The following is a 12,384-nucleotide window of genomic DNA, read 5'->3' as shown; positions in this document are numbered from 1 at the left end:
GACACTGGTTTTGCATTCAGTACCTATATATTGCAGATATAAATTCAAACATTAAGTATGTGTAAACTGGTCTTGTAAATTATATTGATCAAATAGAGAACATTATAAGAGTATTTATAATAAAATCGGTAGGACTAATGATTAAATGGGTTAAATACAGTAAGTCATAAATTTAGTGAACCAAATATAAGTAAATGGTTTCATATATATATATATTATATATACGAAACCATTTACACACTGCCGTTCAAATGTTTGGGTTCAAATATTTTAAGTAATTATGTTTCTATTTCTGTGTGTAAAAGTCATTGCAGGGTTGATCTGAGGTGTGCATGGTTAGTTCATTCTAATATTTCACAAATGTTGCTAAATTTCTGACAATTTCACATGTTGCACTTTATTATAGACTGGTGTTATGACGAGACAACTTATAGATTTTACATACTTTAATCTAAATTGCGACAAATTAATCCCCGGTTTCACAAGTCTTAAGCTCAGACTAAAATTAATGTTTGAGCAGTTTTTACAGAAAGCAACTTGCACTGACATAATTATCTTAAAATATGCCAGTGTTTATGGCATAAGCATAAAGGCATAATATGTCAGTTGTTTTGTCTCAAGATGCAAACCAGTAGTGTTTTTTTTGTTTTTGTTTTCAAAGGCACGTTTATAAAAGCTACTTAAATGTCCTAATTGAACTAAGGCCGAATCCTGGCTTTATCTAAGCCCTGTCTGTGAAACCAGGCCTGAGTCTTATTAATATTCCCAAAATGCCCGTGATTTTGCAACTATCGTGATTCATGACGTTAGTCCCCATTTTAGAAAAGTCTGGATTTGTGCTAATTTATCTGTGTGTTTACTGTCTCCCTTGACAGAAATAATGGTAACACCACATGCATAAGCACTTAGCACCAGTATTTGACTAAAAGTAATTTAGAAATTCATACTAAATATACTTGTACTATCATATTAAACCAAATTTAAACACATAGGCAGCAATAAAAAAAATTGTTTTACCAATTATTGTTCTTGTTTTTCATGTTCTTCTGGGCATTTTTACAAATTCTTGTTTGCCACTAAAATTAAGAAAAATAGCTTTAGAAAAATAGTAGGCCTAAACTAATAGCAAAAATAAGTTTATTTGCTAAATTAATGTGTAATGAGAAACATGCTGGATGTTTCCACTCATGCACTCAATTTATTATATAATTATGTCCACACAAAAATCAGTTTAGTAAGCGCATAGTGGCATCTTGTTCCTGAAACATTTCGAATGAACTACATTACCCAGAGATCCAGTGAGGTGACGCACGGAGTCAGACGTAGAAAGAGATCCTATTGGTCGATGCCGTGCATGCGTTCAGTCGTGTTGTTGTCAGTGGCGGCAAGATGGCGACTCTCGGAGACGCATCAGCCCCGGGGGTTAATGGGTTAATACAACAGTTTACAGCCATAACTGGTAAATATTGACATTTTGCATTTGTGGGAAATTTTGCACTGGCCATTTCGCTTGAGTAAAACATGGGGTCTTTAGAAATGCTGTATGTAGGGAAGAATAACCGAGAGGCATCATCATTACTGCCCCCTCTGTCATGCAAAGGAAAGGGACTAACGAAAGAGCTAGCTGCTATGTCCACTTGCTTTAATATGAATCTACATGCAAAAGAAAAGAAATCAGAACAGGAAAGGGGCGTTCAGTTGTAGACTAATTACTAAAGTGTGCCGATGGACATGTAAAACTCCCTCGCACTGAACTTTGAGCATGTGATTGTAACGTTACTTGTGTTATTTCACCATCGCTACATGTAACACCTTTAAATTCAAACCAGATTAGTACTGCAGTAGGATTTTCACTCTACGATTATAATCCCCATTGCCAAATGTAAACGCTACAGGTTGATAATGTGTGTGTTTGGATGTTTCCAGCCACCGTGAATGTTTAACAACTTCAGCAAGTGTGTCTGTGAATATGAGCCACAGTTCTCAACATGGCGGGTTGTGTAGGCTGATTCTCAATCAGTTATCCGTTTGGACTGTATGCCTCTCACAACTCACATCTAAGTGAAAGGTATACACACAACTGTGATGTTCTACACGGGCTGGGGATGTTCAGTTTAACTGTTGTTAGAAGTGTACACACACAGGCTGCTTTAGAGCCTCGCATGATGGTGTATAATTTGATAGTTTCGGTTCTGTTGGTCAGAAATACAATCCATGTTCAGCAGCTCGATACTTTTTTTGTGAAAGGTGAAAGATGCGGTGCTTGTGCGCATGCGCGCTCTGAAGGGGCGGGGTTTAAGAACTGAAGCGAGCGAGGGAGTCCAGCTGCAGCCCGCGCTGCTTCTATGCGTTTTCAACGTCATGTGATTTTACCTACTAGCGGTACTTACATATTTTGTTTAAATCCTCCGTGTTTTCGCGTATTGCCATTAAGCGGATTACGTGACCTGCATTAAACTATAAGTTAAACGAAAAGTATTGAACAGTGTAATTTCTTAATCTCTGCTTGACTGCTTCCTTTGCAATGTTTCACATATCATACATATTTAAGCCTTATTACACAAATTTAACCTTATTACACAAATTTTAGCTTATTTAATTATTGTATTTCGCACCAGAATTCTTCAACCATTTTCAGACCAGGAACCCTCAGCCTCATATCAGTGTACCATTCATATAAAATTGTAAAACTGCTCAAAAGTCTGGAAACATTACTATTTCTAATGGTTTTGAAAGAAGTCTCTTATGCTCATCAAGACTGCATTTATTTGATCAAAAATACAGAAAAAAAACATTAATATTGTGAAATATTATTACAATTTAAAATAATACCATATGGTTTTTATATTTTAATATACTTTAAAATATAATTTATTTCTCTGATGTAAAGCTGAATTTCAGCGTCACATGATCCTTTAGAAATCATTCTAATATGCTTATTTGATACTCCGCTATTATCAATGTTGGAAACAGTTGCTGCTTAATAATTTTTTATAACCAGTGATACTTTTTTTCAGGATTCTTTGATGAATAAAAAGTTTAAAAAAAGATCAGCAATAAAAAAAAGAAATCTTTTGTAACCGTATACACTACCGTTCAAAAGTTCGAGGTCACTACCGTAATTTGTTACTTTCTTTTTTTGACAGAAATTAATACTTTTATTCAGCAAGGATGTGTTGAATTGAGAAAAATGTGATAGTAAAGATTTATATTGTGAGAAAAGATTTCTATTTTGAATAAATGCTGTTCTTTTAAACTTTTTCTACATAAATAAATCATAAAAAAAAAAAAATGTAAGCAGCACAACTGTTTCCAACATTGATAAGAACTGAGTATCAAATCATTATATTATAATTATTTCTGAAGGATCATGTGACGCTGAAGACTGGAGTAATGATGCTGAAAATTCAGCTTTGCATCACAGAAATAAATTATATTTTAAAGTATATTAAAATAGAAGATTTTAAATTGTTGTAATAATATTTCACAATATGAATGTTTTTTTTTCTGTATTCTGCAGCTAGGGGTCCCTAAAGGATATTTATATTTGATTTAAATCGAAAGCGGGTCTTTAGATAAGACGTCATATTTTTCCAGACTTGAACTCTCTTAATTGATGGAGCAGAAGTAAATATATATTTTAAATTGAAAACGGTTCAAATATGCCACAATGTAGTGCTGTGTCACTTCTCGATGAGACATCATGTTTTCAACACAAAGAGAAACAATGCTGTCACTATATAATCAAATCCATGTGTGATTTGAAGATATTTGTAACGCAATTGCCCGTAACATGTATTTCCAGTCTATTTTTTTCCTCTTTTTTTCCAGTGTGTTTATGTTTCACCTCACATAACAAATCTTTGAATGCATATGTTTGTTTGCAGGTGCCACAGAGAGTGTAGGGAAGCATATGTTGGAAGCATGTAACAATAACCTAGAGATGGCCGTCACCATGTTTCTAGATGGAGGGGGCATCACAGAGGAACCCAGCACAAGCGCCAGTTCAGCCGGAGCCTCCAGCAGCAGACACCCTCCTGCAGAGTGAGTGACAGTCTTTCTCAAGTGTTTGTAAGTCACTGCATGCTCTGTGCTTTGAGTTTGATTGTTGTGTCGTCCTCTCTGGCAGAGATGATGTGCGCGCACCCATTCCTCAGAAGCAAGACATTCTGGTGGAGCCAGAGCCCTTGTTTGGAGGTATATACATCTTTTATGCCTAACCTAGGGGAAACACCCCTTGAGATTTTAAGTTAATACCTCAATAACAATACTTCAAGAACAAATTTACATGTTCACAGTTCTCTGATGCCAGTTAATAGTCACATGACATGCAAGTAAATGGAGAAAATTGTGTTTTATTTTGACTTTGTTGCTGAACCTGAAAAGTAGATTAAGAAAAGTTAGTGTCTCAGTTCGCATTAGTCACACTGGCATTTTAGGAACCCAATCCAATTGAATAATAATAATAATCAGTATCATCAAAAAAAATAATAATAGTAGTTATTATTGTGTTTTACTCTAATCATAAAAACAAAGACAGAAATATATTACTGTTGTAAATTATAATTGTGCTGTAAAATTAATTAATATTTGATTACTTTATTAATACTTTCGAACTTTCCAATGTTTGAACTGTCAAGCTTTTAACTAGTGATGCACCAAAATTATTTTTTGAAAATGAAAAGTTTTAATTTAGCTAAAAAACAGCTACCAAAAATTTACATTATTCATTAATATTCAATAAAATAAAAAACTCAATAAAAACTGAGTTATATATAAATATTTAAATGGCAAATTAGGCAGTAATATAAATGTTTTAATTATGCAATTGTTTCTACTCCAATTCATTTTTGAAATATAAACATTTAAACGGTGGCATAATAAAGACAACAGGTTACGTAAAAAATATAATGAATATGTAATATACTGCATATACATGTATTTAGCAAAAACACTCCTCACTGGAGTTATTTTTTTCTTCTAGTTGACTATAAGGCTATGGTCATTGAATGGCTTTCCTGAGGTAAATGTAACATTACATGACATATTGTTTACAAGCTGTTTTATGGATGTCTTTACGCTGTTAAACACTGATCGAGTGATTACATGAGACATTCCATAGAATGTTCCTTTAATAGATCTTTATTTTGATGTGCTAAGACCGACAGAAAATGAAAAGTTGTGATTTTCAAGGCCAATATGACTAGGAACTCCTATATCAAGGAACTGTGCTGCTGTACCAACTTCAAACGTGACCGGGACTACGTTTGTAATATCATTGCGCTTGCTGGTATGGCAGCACAGTTCCTTGATTATTACGCAGGAATGAGAGTATAGTTCCTAGTCATATTGGCCTAGAAAATCGCAACTTTTCATTTTCTGTCGGTCTTCATACACGATGTAAATACAGAAGAGTCAAGTTTTAAATAGGAAAAATATCAAAACTCTTTGGTCATTTTTTTGAGAGAGATGCTAACAGTCTAATCAAATTCAATGATCCATGCTGAGCTATGCTAAAAGTCCGGAGATCGGCTGAATGGATTCGAACTCATTTAAAACTCAACTGTTTAACTCTAGGGGAGTTGGAAAATGTGGAGTGTTCCTTTAAGAACCAGGAATCGATATTGTCAGCTCAGCCTATAGTTGACTTTTACCTGTTGTAGTTTATCCACTTTGTGCGCACAAAATAAAGACACAACGTTTTTGTTAAAAATTCATCTTTGGTTGTTGAAATTTTGGTGCATCACTATTTTTTAATGTGTCATATACTCAGTCTTTTATTTTGTAAAATTCTGTCCACAAAAATGTAGCAAATTATATGAATGTGTAAATTAAGTTGCGTTCCCAAAAGTTTTAATAATTATAATTGTTAGCTTTTCATCAAACTCCCTGCCATTATGTACTCTCAGGGTGTTGTGTTTACATGCGCTAATATATATCTCTTTCACAGTACCAAAGAGGCGTAGACCAGCACGATCAATCTTTGATGGCTTTCGGGATTTTCAGACTGAAACCAGTAAGTATATGTGAGGCATTCTGATGGTTCAGCACATTCAGCACACATGATCCGGTTCATCCTCTGAAACCCTGGCTGTTGTGTTGTGAATCTTTAGTCCGACAGGAGCAGGAGTTGAGAAACGGCAGTGCAGTGGACAAGAAGCTGAGCACTCTAGCCGATCTGTTCCGTCCTCCCATTGAACTCATGCACAAAGGCAGCTTTGAGACGGTAAGGTCCATGACTGCTTTAGTACACCTATTAGTATTACCAGTACTGCTTCTAGTAATTGGCTAATTCACGTGTTTCGGTCCTCTATGTCATTAAGTTCAAACTTTGTCAGCATAGTCATGTTTTTAGTTCCTGGCAAAGAACAAGTCAAGCCCTGCAAATCAGGGAGTGTCCAAACACAGGTTCGGGATGTTGTGAGCCTTACTCAAAGGAAAGAACTGAAATCAGGCTGGGTGGAATCAGTGGACAAGGAATCCTCCTCGTACAATATATATGTGACTGACAAACTTTGCAAATGAGCCAAGACTATCAAAATACACATTTTTTTAAAGAAATATATCTATTTTATAACAGTTACAAGTTTGTGTTTGGGTCCATTTATTTCCAGGTATCAACTGAGGCTTTACACATATACCTCCGGTTTCACAGACAAGGCTTAAGCCTAGTCCCAGACTAAAATGATGGTTTGAGCTGTTTTATCTGAAAGCAACTTGCACTGACATCTTAAAATATGCCACTGCCATTGTTTTGTCTCCAGTAATGGCACACCAGTAATGTTTTTCTTCAAAGGCATGTTTATAAAAGCTACTTAAATGTCCTAATTATAATAATGATAATAATTCAGCCTCATGGGTGCTTTGCTTGCAAAGGACATACGCAACACGTTTTTATCAATATAGTCTATAATAGGAGTACTTTATTTTTTTTTATTTTTTTACACAATAAAACAAAACCTTAATATTTATTAAAAGGCCTATTTAATTGCATAATTTAAAAAATCGGTTCTTTTGTTTCTTTGCATCAATGCAGAATCGTTCACATAAAAACAATTATATTCCACAGCTCTAAAAAAAAAAACAGCTCTTCTACAAAAGTATAAGCTGCATTTTTCTGCTTTTTAGTTTGTATTGAATCTGGAAAATTTCTGTAAATCAAGCCATTATTTCCCACTATTTGTATTAACTCTTTCCCACAATATATATTTCTCACATCAGGCAAAAGACTCCGGTCAGCTTGAAAACAAATGGCTGATGATCAACATTCAGAATGTCCAGGATTTTGCCTGTCAGTGTTTAAACCGAGACGTGTGGAGCAATGATGCTGTGAAAACCATCATCAGAGAACACTTCATATTCTGGCAGGTAAACAACTTACACAGACGTGAATGCCTTCTGTCTCTCTTATCTTACATGACGTGACGTGAATATGAGCTGTTGAATTGTTTAGGCAAGCTGTGTTTGCTTATAGGTTTACCATGACAGCGAGGAAGGCCAGAGGTACATTCAGTTTTACAAGCTTAACAAATTCCCCTATATTTCTATCTTGGACCCCCGTACAGGTGAGACACACAAGGCATCGGTGTATCACTCCCCAATGTATCTTTTTACTAGATTTATTACTGTTTTTTTGGACAAAATGTTTGAATCAAAGACATGATGCTCATTTTGTCTGGATGTAATCCTTTATTTAACAATGAATTTCATAAATACAATGACTCGAAAAGACCTTTTCTATAATGAGCCTGTTTTTGATTCCTGATGTAAAATTCATTTTAGAGGGCATAAAGTAAAAAATAAATTAAATGATCACAAAATATATTTTATGACAATGCAAGGTTAGTTCAGGTTGTAAAATGATTACCCAATAACATAATGATATTTATTAATTAACCTTGGTCAAATATATTTAAAAACTAATGTTATTATTGCTTGTACTTGAATTAACGTGACATTTTTAAAGTCATTAAATTAAAAAAAGTATTAAATGGAAATAAAAATATAGCTTTTGAAACAAACATGAATTCCCAGAATATATTTCCAAGAACCTGGAATGTGTGTTTTAAACTAGATGCTTAATTAAATCCATTGATTACAATGGAGTACTGGTAATTATTATATGGCATTTTTAACATACTGTATAATATAATGTTAACATTTTCCATAAATATTGATAAAAGTGTTTTTCTCGCATCAGACTGGTTTTCTAATTTGAATTTTCAAAGAATTTCTCATAAAAAAAAGTGTTAAGCATAGTAATAACATTGTAATAACATGGTAACATGCAAACCCTTTAAATGTTTCATTCATTCATTAATGAAAATTGTTCACCGGACACAAAATGGTTCAAGTTGAAAAATATTAAGGTATGACTATTTCATAAGCTTATGTATGGTCAAAACTGGGTTAAAATAAAATACAAATTACAATGTATTTAAGTGCTTCTGATTACTGTCTGGAATTCAGAGTATTTCAGTGTTTTCATCTCTGACAAACACAGGACAAAAGATGGTTGAGTGGAACCAGTTAGATGTGTCTTCATTCCTGGATCAGGTCACAGGCTTCCTGTCAGAGCACGGGCAGCTGGATGGGCAGTCCAGTCAACCTCCGGCCAAACGGGCTCGTTCTGTAAGTGTCCCCTTTAAGGTTCTGGAGCTTTCTGAAAAAACATCTTTTCTTAACATCGTAATTCCTTTATCTGTCTATACAGGAGAGTTTGATAGATGCCAGTGAGGACAGTCAGTTAGAAGCAGCTATCCGGGCCTCTCTTCAAGAAACACACTATGAGTCCGCCCAGGACAAGGCAGAGTCACGCTCAGATGATGATTCAGATGCCGAGCCTTTCTCTGACAGCGAGGGCCTGATCTCAGTTGACGGTTCGGATAATGAAATCGGTGGTGGGGAGGATTCTTTAGATGGACACATCTCTGCAGAGGTAGCTCCTCCCACCAGGCCGGACAGCCCAGCCCATCACAGGAAGTCCCCACACAAAGAGTTGTGCCACAGGAAAGAGGAGAGCAAGAAGAATCACCTAGAGCCAGTTGGGCTCAGTCACAGTCAGACAGGACAAACAGAGTCCCAACAGCGGCTGGGAGAAAACCACAGATCAACATCACACCAGCCCTCAGAACCTGCCGGCACCAGCACAGCAGATCCAGACGACAACGGTATACGCCATCTCTGTTGTGTCAGGTGTCTGTTTCATCTTTGGGTGAACTAGCCCTTTAAGCCAAAGTTAAGGAAATTATCTGATTATTTACTCACACTCTTGTTGCAGTTATATTTTCCACAGAACATAAAAGGATATTGATGACCATAGTGGATGTAAAAGTAGTTCATATGACTTGTGCATTATATTCCAAGTTCTCTCAAGTCAACTTTGTGTGAGAAAACCATTGAAATTTAAGTCATTATTCTCTGATCATTTGTGAATCATTATGAACTTATTTAGACAGTGAGAACCGAAGCAATCCTATTTGTGAATGAATCATTCTTTTAAGCCAGATGAGAACTAGCCAAATCGGACGGAAAGATTAGTTTACAAACCCGTTTGCGAGTTTAACTCATGATTCAGTGATTCAATCATATGCATATCATATCATCCGTTAATAATGACTTTTATTCAGTCTGATGCTCACACCAATCTATTTGATGGCTTTAGAAGATTTGCATTAGAGCACACAAGTCATAAGCTTGTGTAGGTTTTGTCCTGTCATTTTTGGAGCTGTCATTTATGGAAAAGAGCTGATATTCAAACATTGTCCTTTTGTGTTCTGAAGGGAAAAAAAGAACATACAGGTTTAGAATGACGTGGGGTAAATAATGACAGTTTTTCGTTGAACTGTGACTTTTAAAGGATTTGAACTTTTATACATGGTAATAATATTCCGAGAGACTGTAGTAATAACAAATGTACTAAAATGACTCTGTCCGCAGGTCCAAAGGCCCGCTTAATGCTGCGATATCCAGATGGCCAGAGGGAACAGATAGCATTGTCTGCTAAAGCTAAACTTATGGTGGGTACAGCGTTTCACGATTCGTAGAGTCCAAAGGTGTCACTCCTTTCGCCATTGCCGACTTATCCCTTAATTACACTTAATCAAATTACACAAACATGTTGAAAAGATAAACAAACTTCAGTGTTGTCATTTCATTTAAGTTTAATAACTTTTTTTTCAAATAACAAAAATAACCTGTATAAAGTAAACAAATGCAAAATAACAATATTTAAGAATTTTTGACCAATATCTAGATATCTCGTCTGGGCTGGCATGTTTTGGTAAAAGTGTAAACAACTGTTTGAAAAAAAATATTAAGACTTTAAATATTTTTTAACTTGACTTGAATATGAAATATAGTGAATACTAGAATCAAATATAGTACTAAGATTATACAGTAGTCAACATTTGAAGGGGTTCAAAAAAGTTAATCAAAGTTGTCCTAAGACAAGAACGGGTATTGTTCGAAATTCATGTATAACTTTGATGAAAGGTTTTGACCCACTTCAAATGTTGACTACTGTACAAAAATGTAAATGGCAGTTTGAAAGCATGTAAATACCGTTTGACTTCCTTTCTTCTCTGTGACAACTTCAAGCGGTTGTCAGAAACCGAAAGTTGCGTAGTTGCTTTGTGTACTGGACTATTTCTGCTTTTCCATAAGCGCCACATACTGTCAGAAAGCAAATTAGCATTTTTGTTCCGGTTAATTTGTACATTTTAACCGGTTGATGGAAAAGAAACGATTCGGATAATAAGATATCTAGAATTATTCACAGTTTTTCAAGTGCCCACGATAACAAAAACAGCAATGAAAGCCTGAATTCGGTTAAAAATGGAAAAAACTTGGAACAACATTTATATATCACAAAGACATTGTTAAAAATACGTGTTTCCAAATTTGTTATATTGAATTTTGATGTGGGATTTTTAACGTTTTTCAGTTCAAGATTAGTAATGAACTAATGTAAAAACAAAAAAGTCAATTTGTAGTTGTACCCTTCATTTTATTCCTTTGGTCTTTTTTTTTTGTAGGCACTGGTGAGACATGTTCAGTCTAAGGGATTCCCCAACGAACGCTTCGAACTTGTCACCAACTTCCCCCGCCGAAGACTCGCTCATTTGGACTATGACATCACACTGCAGGAAGCAGGACTGTGTCCGCAGGAGACTGTGTTTGTGCAGGAGAGAAATTAGCCCCTCCCCCTGTAGATAAACCACATCTCCTCCTATCCTGTCACTTGTGCCCTAGAAAGACTGAATTGACTGTGCCCTGTTACCACTTGTCTTCTTTTTTTTTTTTTTTTATAAGTCCAGGATACACAGAACATTTGGTAGTTCATAGGGACAGTCCCCTGAGCTGCATTTGTCAACGTATTTATTTACAAACAACTTGGCACATCCCATCCTGTCTGGGTCTATTTCTTCAAGACAGTCCATGTACACGAGTTAACATTTTGATATGGAATTTAATCCCCAAAAGCTTTTACAGATGGCCTTGATATAAGAAAAACGGTGTGTATCATGTGTATGCAAAATTTCTAAGGATTGAACATCAGTTCCAAAAATGTCTACCAGTTCCTGTCAAAATCACTAGAGGAGGTTGGGATCCTGTTGAACATGGGCTCAGGTGATGAATTGGGGTGGATGCTTATTATTTAGAGGTAAACCCTCACATATCTCATCTGCAATGTGCAGGGACGAATGGAGTAGAGTGACATTTAGCTATAGTAAGATTCTGTCTCCTTTTTTTATATACTGCATCATTTCCACAAAAACTGATTCTCAAATATAATCATTGAAACAAAAGGGATAGCTGGTCCACTTGAGTATTTCTTCAGTAACTGTTCTAACAGTATCCGGTTTTGCTGCATGATTCTTTGGTAGGAACATTGCGGTTTTGAACAAAATGTAAAGTGATTCAAAGTGACAGATTCTTAGTAGTGCTCCAACATTATGAACAGTATGAGCACAAGGATGTGGCCACTGGGGGCAGACGAATACTCAAAGTAGCTTTTGCTTCTTTTTTTAATGCTAATAACTTAAGACGTCCACTGAATTGGAATGGTGCAACCTTGTTATTCATATGACTGAATATCTATTTCTGCAATAGTCTTAAACAGGTGATTTTTGCAGGATTTACTTTACCATTAATGTTAGATAATTCTGTATACATTAAATAAAAAAAGAATATTAGTTGCTCTAAAAGATGTTGATTATCAGATAATCCTATTATATCTTGCAACTGTATGCACATTATAACATTTTCAGTGAAAATTAATTGGTTTGTTTGAGTGATGAGCAGTATCTGAAAAGTTGACTGTTCATCAAAGAATCCTGAAAAAAATTCCAGCAGAAAATTTGAGTTTAAGTTTAACATTTA

At 35.2% G+C, this 12,384-nt stretch overlaps 1 protein-coding gene across 1 annotated transcript; it reads left to right on the top strand.

Annotated features, from left to right (window-relative positions):
* Positions 1 to 1,258: 1,258 nt before the first annotated feature.
* Positions 1,259 to 11,573, top strand: ubxn7 (UBX domain protein 7). Its single transcript, XM_079612745.1, has 11 exons — positions 1,259 to 1,459; positions 3,888 to 4,044; positions 4,130 to 4,197; positions 5,951 to 6,016; positions 6,114 to 6,226; positions 7,222 to 7,368; positions 7,475 to 7,565; positions 8,504 to 8,631; positions 8,714 to 9,170; positions 9,940 to 10,019; positions 11,037 to 11,573. The coding sequence occupies exons 1-11, from the start codon at positions 1,390 to 1,392 to the stop codon at positions 11,196 to 11,198; spliced, it is 1,539 nt and encodes a 512-aa protein (XP_079468871.1). The 5' UTR covers positions 1,259 to 1,389; the 3' UTR covers positions 11,199 to 11,573.
* The last annotated feature ends 811 nt before the right edge of the window (positions 11,574 to 12,384 follow it).

The sequence above is a fragment of the Phoxinus phoxinus genome, assembly GCF_949152265.1.
Source record: "Phoxinus phoxinus genome assembly, chromosome: 5".
NCBI classification, from domain to species: Eukaryota; Metazoa; Chordata; class Actinopteri; order Cypriniformes; family Leuciscidae; genus Phoxinus; species Phoxinus phoxinus.
Note: the sequence above shows the minus strand (reverse complement) of the source record. Positions and strands in the feature narration are given on the sequence as shown.